The sequence below is a fragment of the Falco cherrug genome, chromosome Z (genome assembly GCF_023634085.1).
Source record: "Falco cherrug isolate bFalChe1 chromosome Z, bFalChe1.pri, whole genome shotgun sequence".
Classification (NCBI taxonomy): Eukaryota; Metazoa; Chordata; class Aves; order Falconiformes; family Falconidae; genus Falco; species Falco cherrug.
The window spans coordinates 26,158,029-26,179,191 of record NC_073720.1 but is presented as its reverse complement, the minus strand read 5'-3'; the positions used below and the strand labels follow the sequence as shown (position 1 = coordinate 26,179,191).

At 35.4% G+C, this 21,163-nt stretch overlaps 1 protein-coding gene across 7 annotated transcripts in view; it reads right to left on the bottom strand.

Moving 5' to 3' along the window:
- Positions 1–1,403: 1,403 nt before the first annotated feature.
- Positions 1,404–21,163, bottom strand: part of AP3B1 (adaptor related protein complex 3 subunit beta 1) — a 161,685-nt gene continuing 141,925 nt past the window's right edge. For 6 of the 7 annotated variants that reach the window (XM_055698838.1, XM_055698836.1, XM_055698839.1 and 3 more), the window contains exons 25-27: positions 20,978–21,075; positions 15,660–15,798; positions 1,404–2,158 (exon numbers count right to left, since the gene is read on the bottom strand). In XM_055698838.1, coding sequence (XP_055554813.1) covers positions 2,005–2,158; positions 15,660–15,798; positions 20,978–21,075 — 391 coding nt within the window. In that variant the 3' untranslated portion in view covers positions 1,404–2,004. Of the gene's footprint in view, positions 2,159–15,659; positions 15,799–19,195; positions 19,879–20,977; positions 21,076–21,163 lie in introns of those variants that run through there. The other variant, XM_055698841.1, reaches the window with a different exon arrangement.

The following is a 21,163-nucleotide window of genomic DNA, read 5'->3' as shown; positions in this document are numbered from 1 at the left end:
GGGCTTCACTATTAAAATGTATAAAATACTCTGGGGAGGCAGAAATTACTCAGCAATGTATATGACTTATACAGCATTAATATGCTTTCCTTTGATTTATACTGTGGTACAAGAAATAATTCTCGTCTTCTCCTTTACAAACATGGCTGAAGCTTCTGGATTTCGGTCTTTTCTCAGGAAGTGTGGTTCTGCACCTTCCCCTCACCACCTTCTCACTGAGTCTTAATGTCAAATACTATGCAGACCACTAGGCATTTTCTCTTAGATGATAGTATTTCCTATGACGAATAATTTTTCATGTTTGAATAACTTTTGATACCACACTTGAAAACTGTAATTCAAGAAAAACCCTACTGCAGGATTAGGACTTCAGAAAATAATATACATGTTCTTAATCAACATTTACATTTCTGTTGAGGGCATAAGACTCTTGTTTCTTTGTCTGAGAAGTACCAGTGCATTTTGGGTGTTCGCAAAACCTAGCTTCTACACAGAAGTACAATTTACATAACTAAAAAACTCAGCCCCTCTTCAGGATCTGCCAATAAACTCTACTGCACATTGGAGCTACCTTTTAGTTCTACTGAATTTTGGTAGAAAATTTTAGAAGAATTTTCCGGTGTACAGTAATGCAATATTTCTGATGAAGGCAGTATTTCCTATCATCCAGAAAGCTAAACCAAAACAGTGCCATTTAGTCAGCACCAAAGGACCATGCAAGGGTCCTGGTGACAAAGCAAGTGTACAGTTATCCAAATATCTTCTCCATGTCATAAAAACATCTGTGGCACAGCCATGAGTTAGTAAGAAAAGCCATGTCGGAAGCAAGGAGAACTGATACGAAAAGACAAAGCTCAGCACCTTCAGTCCTACCATGTAACCTGAACATGAAGGGAAGGTCAAAACCAGCGACACCCAGGCTGCAAGCAGAAAACTGAGTGACACAAAGGTTGCACAGCTGTTGGTCTTCTCAGCCCTTGAATTTCTTCTTTTTGCCTTAAGCCCTGGTTCATGCACAGGTGGGATATGTCTTAATCTCAGTTTACAAAAGAAATCTGAAGCAAAGATCTGAACAATTTATTAAGCTAGATGACAGTATTTGCCACAAAAATCTAATAATCAGTATTTCATATAATACTAATTTCTAATAATTCAATCAGTATTTCATGAAGGGGCCAATTTGAAAATAGGCAGACTGGCTTTGTTTAGTAACAGAAATGTAACTGCATAGCAGAAAACTACAAATTAGGAGCACAAACACTGGGTACTTTCACAAGAACAGTTTGCTGATGCACATGTAGTGTCCAACCTTGTTAGTATTTACTTTAATTAACCATTTATATACAATACTGGAGATCCTTGTTATCAGTTCTCTACCAAAACAAGAAAGAGGGAGCCTCTGCTCATAGCACTACTTTATTGGCATCTTAACTGAAACATTTGAGAAAATGGCAGCAGGTGGGAACAATGTTCTTAACAGACAAGTTCAGGTTTACAAGCATTTCCAGAAAGCAAACACCACTTGCTATACCTATTGTACTTTTACACTTAAGCAACAAAATCTCTTTGAAGCATATAGTTGTTGTATATGCTGCTGGAGCCTACCTGCCATTTTAACTCAGTTTTCAAGCAGTGTGATTTCCCTTGAACTTTATCATCTAGTATCTGTCCACTACAGTGGGGAAAATGGATGGGGAACAAAGGTAGCGGGGGAAGGGAGCAGAGAGGGAAGGTCTAGGGTAGAACAAATGAGAAATACATTTAGAAGCGCAGATAGCTGACAGTAAAATATATGTTCTTTGGTTAGCACGCAGAGAAAAAAGGAAAGGACTTGCATACATGATAGATACACACTAGCATTCTAAAGCAGAAGACAAGAATGTCAAGAGTGTATTCTTCCCCCACTGCCAGATGGAAGGGCTATTATTATAAATGAAAGGCAGCAGTAGTGGATGCCAGGCACTTTTGTTGCGTGCCAGATTCTGAAGTCCAGATGTAAGCAGGTTACCCCTGGGACAGGACAGGCTTCAGCTCCCGCAGCAGAATAGAACCAATCACGGTTTTCTCAGTGTTTATGACGAGCTGTGCTGTAGAGCTCTCCTTCAGCTCCACTGTGACTAGCATCAGTGACCCACTGTGCACAGTCTTAGCTGCAAACCTGGAGGGGGAAGGAAAAATAAAAAATGAAAAATAAAAATCACCGAGGATCTTTAAGGTCAAAGACTGCTAATATTTCTTTCTGCAAAAGTGAAATGAGCTCAAATATAATAAAATGCCTCCAATTTCATTAATGTATTTCAGGGGATAAACCATAAAAACCTCCATAAATTCTTCAGAAAGAATTTGTTCAGCATTGCGTAAATATTTTTGCATTTAAGAAGGACAAAAACGTGTCATGCAAAGTTATGTATTTAATAGTACAAACTAAATTCTATTTAAATAAAATCTTAATGTAAACTCTGTTTCTTCAGTTTGCCTACCATACTTGTGCACACGGACAGCTGGAATTCAGCTGTAGAGAGTTTTCCATGGATAACTATCACTTGTGTCCCAAAGAAAATGCAACTATGCTAAATGTAGTAGAAAATTCCAAACTCCCAAACTGTTGTACTGTCGGCAAAGTCCATCCTCCTGCCATCGGGAATTAATTCAAACTAAAAATAGTCAAAGATATAAACATCCAACATGATAATTTGAAATGATCCTAACAGCAAGAGACCAAATCATTCTGTCTGTTATCTTCAGAATAATTAATCTTGAAATTGTGACCAATATTTCTAAATATAGTTCCTAAAAATCCTACAAAGAAAAAAAATACCCACAAAACAAAACAAAAAACTCCAAACCAAAACAAGCCTCCCCAAAATCTGCCACAAAAATATCCAACCAATCAGATAAACAAAAGTTAGGACTAATGCATTGTTACTAAATTCCAAGACATGAAGAACCCACTAATTACATGGAATTAAAAGCAAAACTAACCTTTTAAGCACCACAATTGACTGAAAAGCCATTTTAGGCACAATGAACTTCTGTCAATCCTGTTAATTCATTCTACATGCACAGCCAGGCCCAAGAGATGGGAAGGAAGAGGATGGCAACAGCCTCCTCTTCCATCTTCCACAAGGAGCACACCAAGCTTGATTTTTTCCTTCCCCCCACCACCCTTCCTTACTTGACAACAACAAAGTTGCTGCACATGGGCTTTTGAAAAAACTAACAAGTGTAGAGCAGGTCTGTGACCCAGTCTGACCCCACTTTGCAGGGCCAATCTCCTCTCCTCTTTCTGAATGACACGTGTCTGAATCAGAGCCATCTGCCTCAATTTGCGAAACATCTTCAGCCACAATAGGACCCAGTTAGCCCTGACAACAGCTCACAATACAGAAAAATCAAACTGCTGGGCTGACAGCATGCTGTGGGCTATTCAAGAGCAAACCAACTGGTCAGTGTCTCATGTCTGACAATTAGCATGGGCCTTGCAAAGCGCCTACCCAAGCCCTTGGGGATCTGTTTAATTACCATCAACATAAAAGAGGGAGTTTATCAGGAGATACTCAAAAAACTTCACTCCAGACTTAATTAAAATATTAGCCACTTAAGCAGGAAGCAGGTTCTCTTTAAACGAGAAGTAATTTCTGTCTTTTTTCTTTTTAAACTAAGCATATCAAAATCTCATAACACATTATACTAATTAAGGAAACATGGGGCACTTCCCTAATGTCACCCATCACAGGTCAATCTATTTCTTTTGTCCGGATTACAGATACATTCAAAGACCTCTCCCTTTAATAGGATGTTCTAAAACAACGTTACTACTATAAAAATTACCTACTTAGCTAGTTATATTAATGATTTCATCTATTTGCACTGCAATGTAAGAGATGACTATTTCTCTTGTTGATTTTGACAGGGGGATAATTATAGAAACAATAGTCTTATTAGTCACTTTATTTACTTAACGGTTTCGTCTTGGGACAACACAGAAGCAGATTATGTCTGAGTATGCACATAAATAGGTTGGTAGTTGGCACTCCTGCTGTGTTTCATAGCCCTGAGGCTTGATTTTACCCTCTTTTATTAAAAGCTGAAAGTGATACAAAGTCAGCCTTCTGCGAAAGCCAAGGTGGCCCAAAGCATCACAGATGAGTTTTGCACTGGTATTTTTACGTGTACTTGCAAAATCACATGGGGGATTCAACAGCACTTTTCCATACCTCTGAACAAAACATGTAACATCAATAAAAAGTGAGTTTGTATGTGGTTTGCAAGGTGCAAAGGGTCTGATACTTGGATAATTTTACACAAAGTGTCAGTATGCATGACTAGCAGTGGTTGATCGGTTTATATCAATGGTCTGGAATTGCTTAGTGAAAAAAGAACTGGAACAGAATGGGATGACGTATTTCATCATTAAAAAAGGGTGTATAGAAGGAACAACCACACAATGGGTTTACCACTGCTTTTGAACTTTGAAAATCAAAATCTGCTTCTTAAAATAGGGAAGATAAGCATGTTTGTGTTAAAACTCCCTTTAGAAACAAAATTATGTGATCTGTGAAGCTGAATACAGTTATAAAAGGATGAAGCAGTTGACTTTTGGTTAGAAGACACTAGCAGCAAACCTGTTTTCCTGATTATTTAGATGTTTTAAATATATCGGCATTGAAAGATTTTGGGTAACAGCTGCTTTTTGACTAAATATATGTTCCTGTATTTACATGTTTAGTTTTATCGTAAGTCCACGTGGATTTTCCAAAATGTGTGTTGTGCTCAACTAAATACTTAGACCAGAAACACATTAAAAAAAAAATCTTTCAGCAGCAAAAATTAATTGCTTTATATAGTAGATATTTATTCTGTGCAAGAAACTTATTTTTCCCACAAGGTCAGTAATTATTTTTTACTTTTTCTGAAAGTTGATATTGCCTTAAAGGTTAGAATTTCAATTAAAAAAAAGAAAAAACAACAACAACAAAAAGAAAAAAACATAATAAACCCAATCAGAATTCACAGACTGAAATAAGCCTTGGAAACTGCACTGTGGTACGTTAAAATCTAGCTTGTAAATTGGTTGTTTTTAAGTCCAAAAGAGAGAATTTGACCTATGGACAACTCTTAACATAAGAAGTTTTATTATGAGCATGGTTCTGTTGCAACAAATGATGCATCAATGAATATGAAAAAAAGTAAATGAGAATACCATTCAGAAAACAGAACCAAATATTTACTAATAGTTTCAAGATGGCTGTTTCTGCTATACTGCAGTTACTTTCTAGTTTTCTTTCTGTGATAAAATTAATTCTAAAGCTTATTTTACGTCACTAAAAATATTCAGGAAGATTTGCAGCTGTTAACACTTTTCCCATTTAAAAAAATCAAGACAGATTAGAAACATAACAGTGTGAGATATATTTGCTTACTCTGAGTTTTTCCAATTTTTTTTTTTGTTAAAATATTCTGAGGATATGTGACATTGCAAAAAAAGAGGAGCTGTTCATGCATTATTTTTACATAAATATAGTACCTATCAGTAAGTAAGGAAATATATATTAGTAATCAAATTCCAGATCAACATTAATGAAGTACTGTATGTTTTTTGAAAGTCATTCAGCCTTTCAAGAGTTAAAAATCAAGTACATATTCTTTGTCGTGAAAATAAGATTTGTTAATGATTATCACATAACAACATTTGATTTATAGTTGATGTAACGGAAAGACACAGTGTATCAGATACTACAATGTGAAAGCATTTGCCAAACACAGGCTTTTTAATGATGACTAGCCTGACTGCAGACTAGCAGTTATTTTTTATTTGTAGACTGAAAATAGCTACAATATACAGGAAAAGCATTTTTACAGGGAAAGGTTATGAAAATTCCATGCCAGTGAACAGACAGCAACACAGTAACTCACTCAAAATCTGCTCTTAACATTCAACATTTGAGAAAGTAAATTTACACCTGAACACTCACTATCAGGACATTTGTTTACAGCAGTGCAGGATTTGTTACACATAATTCAACAGCACTAAAACATACATTCTATCCTGTCAGGCATTCCTCTTCCTCTTTGGTTTTCCTGTTCTAGCAGAATTTTCTTCTTTTTCTGTCCTACTGCTTACCAGAAACAGTGGCAACAGCCCATGGAGGCTAAAACTTGTTTTTTTCTCTGCCCTTTCTTTAAATCTTGTACATGAAGCCTTCAATTACTGCCTGCTGAAGCAGACAGAATCCTATTAGTAAGAAAGACAATCAGAAGATGCAATGCCCTGCCCTAGCTGTAGAAAAATAATTAGTCCAAAGTTGACAAATGTGTAATCAAGTTATGCAATGAATATATTCAAAGGGGGGGGGAAAATTCTGCTCTGAATTAGTCTTCAATTTACAGATCTAAGAAAAAACAACTACGAAGTACCTTCCAGTGTATCAAGTGGACAATAAAAATATTTGTATTTTCAGTAGTCTAAATCTTCACCTTAATCTACTAAATTCTATCTATGTACAGGTTTGACTTTTAAATTAACATTTCATCAAATAATTGGCTAAATTATTAATTACTTGTAATCATACTCTGAGTAAGCCTTAAAACATGAAAAAGAAGTGTTTGGAATAGCAATACTATGTATTAGTTCTTACCTGGGGACAGAGTAAGCTTAATACTAAAACATAAGCAGAAATATACTCACAAAAAGAAGGATATTTTCTTAAACTAGTGATTTTAACCTCCAGAAAAAACCCCACTTGTTTAACATTGGTTATTAATCATAGAATTTAATGAATATTTACCTTAAAAATAGTATTATAATTTGACATTTTCTTTTTTCCAGTACCTTCATACAATTTTAACACTATTTTAGAATAAATTGTTCAAAATACCTAAATCATTACCATAATGTAAATATTTGCAATATTAACTCTTTTTTGGTTTAATAAAATAATAAAATAGCAAAATAAATTCCGGTTAAATCTGTACTATATTTTTACCACTTTTAGTTCTCCTGTCAAAAAAGATTTTTCGTCCTCAGTTGCCAGTGAGCAGTTGCAATATACCTCTAACAGAAATGCAGGAATGAAGTGAGTCTTCTGAACTTATTGCCCAATACAATATGTTCAAAAAGAAGTTGCATGAATTTTTTGTCATCTTCCAAATTTAACCTTTAGTCAAAAAATTTCAGCATTTTTATATGAAGGTATTTGTATTTCCTCCCCAAAACTTCAATAAACTAAAAGCCTGAAACAAAATATTTGCTCCTCACACCTATTGTAATTATAATTGTAATACTCGATCTATTTTGTTTCCCCATCTAGTCAGTTATTTTTATTTTTCTTAAAAGGCATTTAATATGATAAGTATTTGAGAATTACATACAGTCCATTTTAAAAACAGGCTATAAATTTTAATTTGCAGAAAAATTATTTAATTCCAAGAAAGTTCCCATACAGAAAAATAGTAAAACATTTAACTTCTTCAGAGAACTTTCAAATAAAAGATACTCTTCTGTTCGGCTATTTTAAAGTGTTAAATGTTTTCTGTTTAAACAACTGGCTCAGAAGGTTCCTGTTTGTTTTTCAAAGAAAATGCTGCACATTATTTTTCACTTTACAGCATTCAGATACAAAAGCAGTGCTGTCCTCTAGTGGACAGCAAATAAGCTACGCTAGAACAATCTATTTTGATTAACGTCCTATCTAAAATGACTCACTCATATACTTTCAATGTTAACTTCAAATTTAATTTCTTTAAGTTATTTTTAAATTTTGAGACCCATATGTAAGGTCCTTAAATACAACAATATATTTAAAATGTTAAGGGCCTTAACATTATGTTGTAGAAAGGCATTCTTGATCAAGTATTTCGTACCAGTTAATCAAAATCCTTATATGCTGCAATACATGAAAACTGCATTGATACATACAGGGCCCTTTTGTTAGCAGGGAGAAAATATCAAGGTTTTGAAACATTAGGATTGGATTAAGAAATTAAGGAATATCTAGTAGAAACTACCGATTAAGTACTTTCATGTTTAAAAAATTCAGTTTTCATTTTCTCCTACCATAAAAATATTTATTAAGGATAGTGACTAACCAGAAAGACTTTTAGCCCTGGCTGACAAAAATAACATAAGTGGTTATGGGCTTTTTTTTTTTAAAAAAAATAAAAAGAAGTGCTAGAATTACTTCTAGCATAAATTGAGAAAACATTAAGAGTTTACAACTTTTGGCTACAATAAAGCCTGAAATACTGTGGACATGGATATACTATTCCATTTATATTTCGATCTCCTACAGGTAAAGGCTACCAGAGAAACTGTTTTGCCTAGGGTATTTAGCTCTCTGATTAATTCCTACTTGAGAAACTAGGAAGCAAAATCAGGGCTGCAGGTCTACTACAAGTTTATTTACTCGGCTACCCACTGCAGCTCTCTCGAAGAGCAGAAAAAGATGACTGCGCCCCACGGATAAGGAACCACAGAAGCAGAACAGCCCACATAACTGCATCAAAGGAGCTACTGCCAGAGGTAGATTTCACTTCATTTGAGCTCTCTGACAGGCCAATTGCTTAGTAAAAAATCTTAGGAAAGATTTCTGTGTGCACACAAAGCAGTAAAGTTCTTTAAAAAAGTCTTCCTGGATTTGTAAGACCTGTTTGTCAGCTACTGAAAACACGTTTGGATTCAAATGGTGTAACTATAAACAATTTAGATTTCTCAGAAATTTCTACACTATGCTTACCCCCAACAGACAGGTGATAGCCCCTCCTTTCTGACACGCTGGAAGCAGATGCAGTTGTTAGTTATGGTAAGCTGATGGGGTCTGATCACCAACTTTCTGCCTAAGAATTCTTCCAAATTCAGTACAAATTGAAAGATCAAAAACACAAGAAAAATTTTCCAGGTAGATCCCTTTAAATGGGGTTTTGTTCAATATAAACCTACCTACAATCACATACCTTTTCTCCCCGCATTGTGTTGCTAGATTTAAAAACATGTGGGGAGGATAACTGATTACTAAGCACACCATTCTCTGATAATCAAAATTGTCTGTAAGCAAAACCCTCTTTCCTTTGAGAATCAGTCTGCCAATATACTATAAATGGGACATGACAGGTTGCAAAATGATAAAAAGGGGTGAATACAACCAGACTGTCAGTCTGATGCACGGGGTGGGGAATAAAGACTGGTGAAAAACAAGTGTTGATCCTTGGATTTCTGTTTTTTAAGCATTTTATGCAAATTTCTGTATTGCTAGTTGCTTTTACATTCTTCAGCACTTCAATACTCATCCATTGCAATGTGCTTAGTGTCATATTACCTGATTTTTACACAGTAAATTTTTGATTTTGCTAAAGGATAGTAATGCAAGTCTCCAAAAGACAGGTGGAAGATATTTTACATCTTGTTCAATGCTTTCTTATTCACAAAATCACAGGTCGTGGGTACAGTAAGCAATGATGTACTACACACAGCAAGAGCTGAACAAACTGGCGTATCTGTTTGGTGCACTCAAGTGTCCTTAACAAATACAGATCCCAGAAGCAGCATAGTCACTGCATGCAGCTGTGGTTGAGCTCAACAGACCGGCCCCAGCAACGAGCAGAAGTGCTGTTTTGTGCTTCTTGTTTAAAAACTAGCTTGCTTGGTGCTAATTCAGGTGTCTACTATGACAACACACTAAGAAATGACAATCCTTCCTCTGCAAGTTCTGGTGATCTCTATAAAAAAGATCTATAAAAGATCATTTCTATAAAGAAGGTATTAGAAAAAACACTGTCATGATTTGAATGGAGAAGGATTTAAAAATGTGAAATGGCTGTTCTGAAGCAGATTAAAGCTTCAGTGTTGAAAGAAGCTGAGGTTTGATTTTCTCTGGTTGTCCCACATTGGGGTGTTGAAATTACAGACTTGACTGTCTCAAATTAGAGTATGGAAATTAATGCTGTCATGTATTGCAAGAGTGCTGGTCAATGGTAAAGGCCATCCTGATGAACTGCAGAACAGAGATAGGTATGACACCATGCTCACTTTCTAGCCCAGCTCTTTCCTAATTGTGGATTTCTTCCAAAATACAACAGCATCAGCAGACTAGAGTCCAATGGATTATTAAACAAGTTGAGGTTGACTAAAATTTGTTTTTCATATCCACCCTGATGGGTTCATCATTTATCTCACTGACTGGTTGGGCAGCATGCAAGTAAAGTCTTCCAGAATGAAAGATATGGAAAAGGTGTTCTACCTTGCATCACTTTCCAGAGCCACAGTCATTGAGGGAAATAATCTACTAGAGTACAATGCATTCCCTTTAAGAAATGCTTCAGAAAGTGGAAGGCAGAGAGGTAGGCAGGTAAAGATGGCCTGATTCTCCATCCCATATTCTGACATCAGTGGAATCACACAAGCATAAGACAAAGTGAAAGCCTGAAGAAGCAAATCCAGTTTTTGATCCCAGCTCTGAACGGACTTTCTGCAGCATGCTACTGCCAAGACATTAAAAGCTTTTGTAACGTATTTTGCAGGTAGTGGGAAGAAATGCTTTCTAGATGTATTTCCATTATCTTCTTCCTAAGCCAATTTGCCCTGAAATGCCTCTTCTTCATGCAGAGGGCCTTATGTAATAGTAGACAATATTTTGACACTTTCAAGAGGATCAGAAGAGTATTCAAGTTATTCAAGTCTTTTTAAGATTAAAGTTAAGTCTGCAACTAGTCTTGTCATTCTATCACCATCTGTTGTCTTTTGCTATATTCAAAGTGAAGAAAATTAAGATTACCTACCCTGATAGGAGGTTATGGAGCTGAAAATGAATAAAGGAAGAAAAGACCTGAGGAACTTTCAGAATATTCATCTGAAAGGAATAAGCAACACATCTTGAAAGTAGCACTAGCATGAACAGCATTTCTGGATAAATAAGGCTTGTGTTGGTTAAAAAGAAAATTACTGAAGATCTTGAGTTTAATAGTGTCTCCATCTCATCACATTTTGAAATATGGAAGAACAGCCTACAATTTTTTTTTTTTTTTTTAATATGTAACACAATTGTTGTGGTTTAACTCCAGCCAGCAACTAAGCCCCATGAAACCTTGCTCATTCCCACCCTGGTGGGATGGGGGAGAGAATTGGAAGGGTAAAAGTCAGAAAACTCATGGGTTGAGATAAAGACAGTTTAATAGTTAAAGCAAAAGCTGCTCATGCAAGCAAAACAAAACAAGGAATTAATTCACCACTTCCCATCAGCAGGAAGGTATTCAGCCATCCCCAGGAAAGCCGGGCTCCATCACATGTAACGGTTACTCGGGAAGACAAACACCATCACTCCCAGTGTCTCCCCCCTTCCTCCTTCTTCCCCCAGCTTTCTATGCTGAGTGTGACATCTACAATGTGGAATACTCCTTTGGCCAGCTGGGGTCAGCTGTCCTGGCTGTACCCCCCCCCAACCCCCCCCACCCCCCCAGCTTCTTGTGCACTCCCAGCCTGCTTGCTGGTGGAGTGATGTGAGAAGCTGAAAAGGCCCTAACTCTGTATAAGCCATGCTCAGCAATAACAGAAACATCCTGAATTACCAACACTGTTTCCAGCATAAATCTAAAACATAGCCCCATACTAGCTACTACAAAGAAAATTAACTATCCCAGCCCAAACCGGCACAGCAATGAATCTTACTGCCCAAGTAGAGACAGGGAACTGAAGTGATGGTCAGTAGAACAACTGACTTTGAGGGAATTAATGTCCTCAAATGTGTATGCTCTTACCTTGAAGAATGAAAATTTTGTGGTAGACTTTCCTCACTGACAACAAACAGCTGACATACTTTGACTGAAAAGTACTGGGTCCCTAAACATAGTTATTCAGACTGATCTAATTCCCTGCAGGAACAGATACTTTTCTTTCAACATCTTTGTCTTATATATTCAAGTGATGCCCACAGATGTGGTCTGAATGACAAGGCAGAAACTTGGTGCCTTAGCTAATTCTTTTTGAAATCACTTTGTCAACATCTATGCACTCCTCAATCCAGTTCTAACCCTTCCTTTTCCAAAATATTTTTAACAAACAACAGTTCTCAGAACACTGAACTACCCTAATCAATCTTGTGAAATAGTATTTTAAGAAAAATAATACATGTTGCTTTCTGAAGTTTTTACATTTAAGGAGACATCATATTTCCTGCTCAAAAAAAACCCCCAAACACCAAAACCAACCTCTTTTGAAATTTATTTCATATTATTGCTTTTAGTAAAGCCTTTAAAATTGAAATAATGTTTCCCCTTGAAAACAAAAGCAAGAGAGAGCAAACACATGAAATAGTTAAATCCTATTAAGCCTGCGTACAGTGCATTCTCACATTCTTACAAGGCCCAGTAATCTAATAGCTTGTTTAAACTCATTTGAAGAGCAGGTAACTACACTTAAGGAAGTAAAATTGTACAGCAAATGTATTTTGCAAATATATGAATATGAATACGCTATTTGCAATACTGGCTATTGAGTTAAAAACTTTTGCAGCTATCACTTGAAATAAAACAGGTCAGAAAAGAGGGTTTAAAATTGAACTCTGTTATCTGGCATTTTGTTCTACAGTCAGTTAACAGATGAATTACTACATTTCAAGTAAAATATCAAAATTCAGTAGCCCTATGGTAAAAAGAGAAAAAAAATGCATGTACATGAGTGTTGCTATACTGTAATACGGACTAATATACAGCCAATGTGTTTGACAGGTTCACATTTATTTCATTTTTCACTGGTGACTACATGCTATTCTGTTGATATTTGTTTCAAGTATTTATTTTCAGATCTTCATTATATTTGCTCTGAGTGTTTTCACTTGGTGCAAAAATACAATCCTAAATAGGGTTATCAATTTAAGGAGCAGTAATTGGGTCCCACCACCATGACATCACCTTTGTCATGAGTACAAATATGTTTAGACTGAAAAAAAACCAAGAAACACGCACCCGTTCATGTCCATTAGCTACACTTATATATACAATTTAATTTTGAATGAGTATATTGCATTACCAGGCAATATAAGCTTCTTGGCATTGGCCGTTATTAAATAGGGCTTAATCAGTTGGGGATGACCAACTAAGAGATTAATACAATTCATGCTACACAGTGCAGAACGTCAGTTTAAAAATAGCACTACTTTTCCTGTGTAAAAGGGTATGTACTAAGAACTTCCAAGAAGTGAACTCAAGTAGTCCTCACAGCAGCATGACGAGCTGAAACAAGTTCCTGTATGCATTTTTTTCACTCAAATGCCCCTTGCAACAAACAACACAATGAAAATACTACAGAAAAAGGAAGAAACATCAGTTTTAACATATTTTTATTGAATCTGTAACTGCTTTGTCAAGGTAAAAGGTGACTGTTTACTCTCTCATCCTGAAATGGTGTACGTGTCACACAAATAAAAGATGGCACACTTCTTGCAGCCATGAGATTTTGCAAAAAGAGACTCCATTTTTGTTTACTCTCATGACAGAGTTGATTTTATCCAGATGTATGTATACAGTTTATATATATACAAAAACCATAAAAATATTTATGTTTCAGTGTTTTGAAAGTGTTCATTATCTAATCTCTATCTCAAATACTCATCCATCTACATCTAGAATTTACTTCAATGATAACGTAGCACTATTTAAGAGATGAACAGGTTCATCACAGTATCAATTAGTTAATATTCTCTTCCTGTTCTCACCAGAAACTAGGTGCAATTCTGACAACGTATTATCTGTGAATTCCAGTTACTTATGGTGAAGCAAATGAAGGAGTATTTTCTAAATACTTATCAATGCTGGATATTTCCTGTAGGCCATTTAAGTTGTTATAAACAATTTTTTTTTGTCTGATGGATGTTATAAATGCAAACTATCCTGTAACTACTGTGGCAGACCGAATACATCTTATTTTGAATTAAAAAAAAAGAAGATTTCAGGATGCTAAAGCACTCTGAATACTTCAGCCTGACCAGAACATGCCTTCAACCACTGTCTCTGAAGAGGTGTACCCAAAAGGATGTACATCTTCAATTTCTTTACTGTTGGTCATAGACTCTGATTTATGGAAAACCTCCACTAAAAAAAAAAAAAAAAAAAAAAAAAAGGAGAAACAAAAAAAAAAGAGCAAGAGAAAGCAAGATCAGATTAGAAACTTTGCTATGATCAGGAAACCTGTGGCTGAGTGAAGAACTAAGCTATTATTTTAGGGAGCCTTTTTGAGACTCAGTCACAAAACTATCCATTCCTATGTGCTAAGTCTCATGTGATGGACAGAGTAAAGATGGAGAACACCTGTATGCTGCATACACTTAAGCTTCTTTTGATTGACTCTCTCACCTAGTCTTTGAATTGATGTTGAAAACGCAGACTGTATAGATCCCTCAGGGATGCAACAAATGAGGACTCTTTCATGGAGGAGCAGGTGTCAATAGTGACAATCATTTCAGTGCAATTGCACTAGCTGTACCATGTTTTTATGGTGAAACAGAATTTTATCATTGACTGTATCAAATACGTAGAAAAATCCAGCTGGGTTAATGTTAATGCAATGCGATACAAATGCCCCGTAATGCCAGAAGGAATAAATGCAACAAAGAAAAATATCAGGTTATTAGTCCTGTGTAGGCTAACACGACTCTCACTATTCCAAACAGTCACCTCAGTTAGCAAAATTTCAAAGGAAAACAAAGAAAAATCTTTCCTTTAAAAGAAGATACTTCGCTCTAACTGAAATAGCAAAATTCAGGGGGTTAAAGAGATAATTCACACTCTGGAACAGTTTTAGTAGATGCTAGGAGAGGTGTATGAATTTTCTTACTGCAAGACCAGATTAACAGCTTCCAATTACATCTTGCTGTTGTTATTTGTGTCCACTCAATTTTCCACACATTGCAATTTTCCTGTTTGTGCCAGTCACAAGTAAGAAGCCATACAGATTCATGGGAATAAATATTTTGAGTCAATCACATTAAAAGCCGTCATTAACCAGCAGTCTTATCAATTCCACTGACATCCTGTACCACAGCTTTCATATGAAAGGGACTGATCTACAAGTAACATGTTGAATTTAGGTAGGGCCAGTGACTTTCTTGGCTATCCCTGTTTTTCCTTGCATGTATATAGGAAGGACAAGGAAATGTTCTATTTAATGGTCAACCTGCATCTACAGAGAACTTCATCCAACTGAAAAAAAAAAGGAAAAAATCAGGTTCTAGGTTTAACTAGTTGGATAACATGGGTAAAAAATTAATGTGGGAAAAACAAGCTGTTTCTCACAGATTATATACCTGGATAAGGCCACTTACTTTTGGAAACAGAAACAAAACCCCCCAAACCATACAGAAGCTCTTGAAAGTACTGTGCTTTAAAAGGCTACCTTTCCCTTTGAAACAAAACCAGGAAAGGCCAACTCCCCCTAACTATGTGCAGTAAAGTATAGCTGTCTGATTGTTCTACATACATTCAAATAAAGATCTGAGGATACTTAGGCATATGTTCATATCTGCTTAGGATTCTGTTAACATTGTAATTCAGTATCTTATGCATTAAAGGTGTGGATAATAAAATTTTCCCTAATATTATCAAATGTTGATGAATTTTTAACTAACAAATTCATATTAAAAGGTGGTTCCACTATGAATGACATGTAATCTTACCTGTGTATGTTATCTTGACCAGAAGGGACTACACCCAGGTTTGCTGCCTTCACTACCCTCTCAATTATTACAAGTCTAGTAGAGTTCTGCGGAGCAACAGCTATTGTAGCAGATGTCTCATTCATTCCTGTCAGCATCCCTGAAACATTAAGTATTTCATTATGAATACTTTAAGGTTTGCTCACTTACTAAGCATAAAACCAAAATAAGAGACTTCTAAACAAAAACCCCACATTTGCATTGAAAGTTAAACCATTCATTGAGAAAACAATTTTATAAGAAATCACATAATTACAGTAATTTATTACTTGCAATGCCCTGTTATTAGAAACAGATTACTAATAACCAAACAATGATATGTGTGATACTAATGCTACTGTAAAACCAAGATGGTGCTTTTTCACAAAAAGCATAACTTAAAAGAAGGATGTAAACACAGAAATGAAATACTAAGTAAGACTCATTTGGAAAAGTCCAGCTTAAGTAAGACCATATACAAAGACACCTCCTAATATTTCAATCATAAGATCCCTGCATTTAGTTATGATTTCATATCCAATTGCTAAAAATAATAATGAAATTCGGATAGTAGTCCTTGGTTTAATTTAGTTCATGAAGATAAAGTCATCACATTAGAAACTGAGAAATGCAGTTAGTATCCATCTCTCTAAAATGTCACAATAAACTATTTAATTAAAATATATTTAATATCACAACAAAATGGAACAGAAATGACAAGATTACATCCAAACATATGACAAAAAAAAGTAAAGAAGAAAATTTTGTTTAAGGACATTTTAACAAAACCCACCACTTTTCTATCAACATCCACTGTTTAGAAGAATGATTTGCTGGACGGTTGTGTTGATTAAAACCCAACAGTAACTACAACTTAACATTGTGTGTGTACTTTTATGCTATGTTCAGAAGCTGAAAAAGCAGACAAACAACAGAGTACAGTACTTTAGGCAGAAATATGAAGTATATGAAATCCACAACAACATGAACAATGAAAAAAACCACAGAAGTCTCAAAAGGCTAATATTTTAGGGCTGCACATACAGAGCAAACTGCCCTAAGATTCTTAAAGGAGCAATTAAAAAAATAAATGCAACATTTTGATGCCTTAGAACGTGCATCAGCTGCTGTCACAAAGTAAGAAATATCAAAGTAAAAATGGAATGGCTCATAAGCGAATAACAGGGTATTTTTGAATATTTTCTTGAAGAAAATAAAAAACAAGCATACAACTTCTATAAAGATCAGCTTTATCTTGGGAATAGAACATTCTGTTTCAAATTGTTTTAACTTCACTATTAGGCAAAAGCTTTAAAAACTACATATGCAGACTAAAACTGCTTTTAAGCAGAGCACAGGGACTGACATAACACTGCTGAGAGATGTGTGTACTCATTTAGGATTTAAACCTTCTCCATTAAGCTCTATTGAAGAGCAAATGCTGAATAAATGAATGCAACTATGTTTATGTTAAAAGCCTGTTTCCCGCAGCATGTAATTAAAGGAAATGTTGTACAAAGCCAGTACTTTTGTCAAGCTCCTGTAAATGGAAAGATGGATAGCACTCAGAGAAGTGAATGCATTGCTTCATATTTAACCTTAACACTCTTGTCATTAATGGTTTGTCTAACTTGCTCTATAAAAGACAAGGTACTGCTCCATTGAAGTAAAATTAAAAAAATCAACTAAACCATGCTTTTCAGAACAGAAGATTCATTATCGTCGACTAATGTATTGGCATAAAGCAAAGTAACATCCTATCAAGTAAGGCACACATTCAATCTGCCTTTTCACCCCCCTTTATTTTTAACTCATGCTGTTTTATTGTTATAGGCAATTTGTACCACTCAGCATGACAGTGTAAACTGAATCAAGATTAATTTACATGCAAAAGAACACTTAGGAGAGCAGCATGGTAAGCAAATGTATTGTTTCGATTGCTGAGGTGGAAAAGAACCTGGAAAGAAAAAACTGGTGCTCTAATTAAGGGGCATCAAATATGATTGCTCATGGTAGTCAAGGGCCAGAAAATAGTAAATGTCCAACCATTTAAAGAATTAGCATCCTGCTTGTTAGTAAGACAAGTTGGATATATAAATCTTAATAAAATTAGGTAAACAATTTGTTTACTTAACCAAGGTATTTATTTTTTGTCCCCCCCCCCCCTTTTTTTTAATGTGAATCGGGTATACACTTTTAAAAAAAAAAATCTACAAAATAATTTTAAAACATGTCTGTAGTGCGAAAAATAGTTTTATACTTAAAGTAGTTTGAACTGGCTATTTTAAAAACACCTTCATAAAAACTCTGATTAATATCCAGCTATAACAACCGCATGCCACCTTTAATATTGCTTGAAACAAAAGAATCTAAGAAAACTCTAGTCAGAGCAGAACGCAGCAATTAATCTGGGTTAACTAACTGATACAATGAAATAACTGTACACATTTTTAATAATAAGAGGAAATGGAACTGGAAAAATTACACTGGTAGGTAACACAGTATGTAAGCTACCAGAGTAATCCTATTTTGAACTAAGGCAAGGGGAGTTTTGCAACTGATTTTTAAGAACAGCAGTCAAGTAAAAATTCATATACAGAGTTCCCAACAGTACATGTCTCACTTATGCAGACATCCTGCTACAGAAACTGGATTTTTCATGGGGATGTGACGTAGAAGAGGGTATAAAATCTGAAGGCCTGAAGACCTGTAAAAATATTTAACCAGAACGGTAAAGAGTAGTTGGGCAATACCATTTTTATCCACTGTTTCCAAATTGTCAGTCACAACATCAACCACTACCTCAGCTGCTGCTCTGGGGAATTACCTCATCGGAGGATTCCCCAGCTCAGGAGAGAAGGGAAGGGAAGACAGCATAGCAAGGGTAAGTGTTATCATGCGCAGCATGTGAATAAATCCAGCTTTTGAGGTTCTGCTGCTGCCACTAGATAACCTTCACAGCCATGAATATTCAATAACCTGTCTGTTCCCCTCTCCTTATGCCATCAGGAAGAAAATGGACATATACAAATGTAACAGACAATGCAAAACAGCAGAGTGTAATTGAGTAAAGATGTGTAGCAATGAATTGTCTTCTACACAGCAGTATAATACTGGCCATTTCCTCTTTAGCATTCTTATTAGGTTACACATGCAATTTAGATGTGAAAATCCTTAAACCCCATACATATTCTCATTCTCCTCCAATATAATATTGCATTTCTAATATTCTCCTCACTCATTCACTATTTTTTACCTATTTGTTTTGGTTGCAAATAAAATAAGGCATCTCCAGGTAAAAGGCTCAAAACATCTTATGACCAACAATGTATAAAAAAAAGGAAAAAGAAAAAGCATGACAAGTGAAAAACAGGTTATATAAATAAGATTCATTTGGAGAATACAGACAAATTGAAGTTAAACACAAAATAGAATAATATATACCAACTTCTAAATTGCTCTGCATTTATTATTGTAATTTGGATTTTTCATTTAGCAAGATCACACAGTAATTCTCCCCAAATGCTAGCTGCTCCTAGATCTTTGTAATAAATACATATGTAAAATTTAGAATGGAGTCCTCTATTACCATGAATATGCTGAAACAACTGATATCTGTAAGAAAAAAGATGCAATAGAAAAGGTTTTTAAACCTGTGGTAAATTTGCCAGCATCAAGTCCTGCATCAAAGAATGAATTCAGGAAGACAGAGAGAGCGATACAGAAATGCCAAGAGACCTTCATGGATTTACAAATACTTCATATAAACAAATTTTCAAATAGCTTTATTCAGAGTAGCCTTTCTGCTCTATTAAACATAGCAAACAGCTGCCAGATTTATTCAGACAAATAATCAACAACCATAGAAGTAAAATGGCAGAAGAAAAAGGAATTTTGGCAACAACTCCACAGAGGACCACAGCTATTCTCCAAGTACACTTCTTCTATGTGCTCGTGGTTCTGTATGGCCAGTCAGGAGGAAAAAAAGCCCTCAGTCACAGTAAAACATAGAAAAATTCTATCAAAACATCACAAAGCAAGCAAATATAAAAACAGGGGGAGGGGGAAGAAGCACAGTAACCTGCCTTCCTTTCACTACCTTAGCTACAGTTTTTAGAAGGGTACAGTTTAAAATAAATGTGCCACAACCTTGTTCAATCACTCACCTTGGCTTGCTGAGCAGGTACAAAGCAGAGGCAGACTTAAGCCAGCAAAGGGTAAGAACAGCAAGTAAGTATCAATTGGTTAAGAAAACAAAGCACAATCCCCTAACTTTTCACTGCAGCCATAACCTTAACTGAAAACGATCTGGGCAATATTCAAATTACTTTCTTAATAATTCAAAAATACAAAAGCAAGAAATGCTCAAAAGCAATAATTAATAATACACAGCATTACTCATTGGTGTTCTTGACTGCTTGACGGATATACTGAGTTTCTGAGCCTTACACTGCAATGAGACAAGATCCCATGGGTATATTCTCCTCTCAATGTGAAGAGATTTACACATGTAAATCCCAATACATTGAGATAGATGAGTAAACACTATTATATGTGAATGAATCCAAAATGTAATAGTTTTTATTTTTAAATATCCAAGAATCATATCCAAATTAAGGACAGAAGTACAGACTACTCTGTTTAACACACAGTGAAAGCAAAGTACAATTTTCTGTAATTACTTTGTATAAAATATTCAAATCACTGAAAGCTCTTGTGGAGGTTGTGTTTGGACTAGCATCAGAAACCTACACTCTTTAAAGATGCAACATTAGAAGAATGCAGACGTGTATAAAAATGTCACCTCTCTAAAACAGTATTCCAACAAGAGTATTTTTTATTATATTAAGTGTTTGAAAGCAAAAAGATTAAAATAATCTTCAAAGTAGCTGAGAAACAGGTATATTAATAGTATTTAAAAGTAGCCTTGGAATAAAGACTAGTAAACACAGACACGGTATCAATGTCTATCTGGTTTGTTTCCTTGAGCTGGGGCCCCAACTTTCTGCTTTACTGCTAGCAGGAAAGCCATTCACACTTCCAAGACAGGAAGCCAAAACTCTCTGAGGCCAAAGATTGTTTCAGGGCTTTGTGCTTTTAAAGGCACACTGAAAAGCTGCCAATACCACTGAGCATCTTTTTAGAGGTAGTTTTAAATTAAATCATTATTATCAGACTGAATAATAATAAAGACTAATACAAATAGCTATACTGGAAGGACTTGCTGTACACACTTGGAAACTGAAAGGCACACAGCCCTCTTCACATGCATTTATTGAAGATGCTGAAATATTTCTCACCTTGCTCCTTCTTAAAGTCTTTCTCTGACATAGTAACAGGCAAAAGCAGTTCTCCAACAGGGGGTTGAATGCTAACATTAAAATGATCATCCTTTGTGCTGGGAAAAGAGAAATCACAGAGAATCAACCAGGCGCCTCAACACAGGTTAATATATATATTATCAGGTCCAAATTTACTGTAGAATC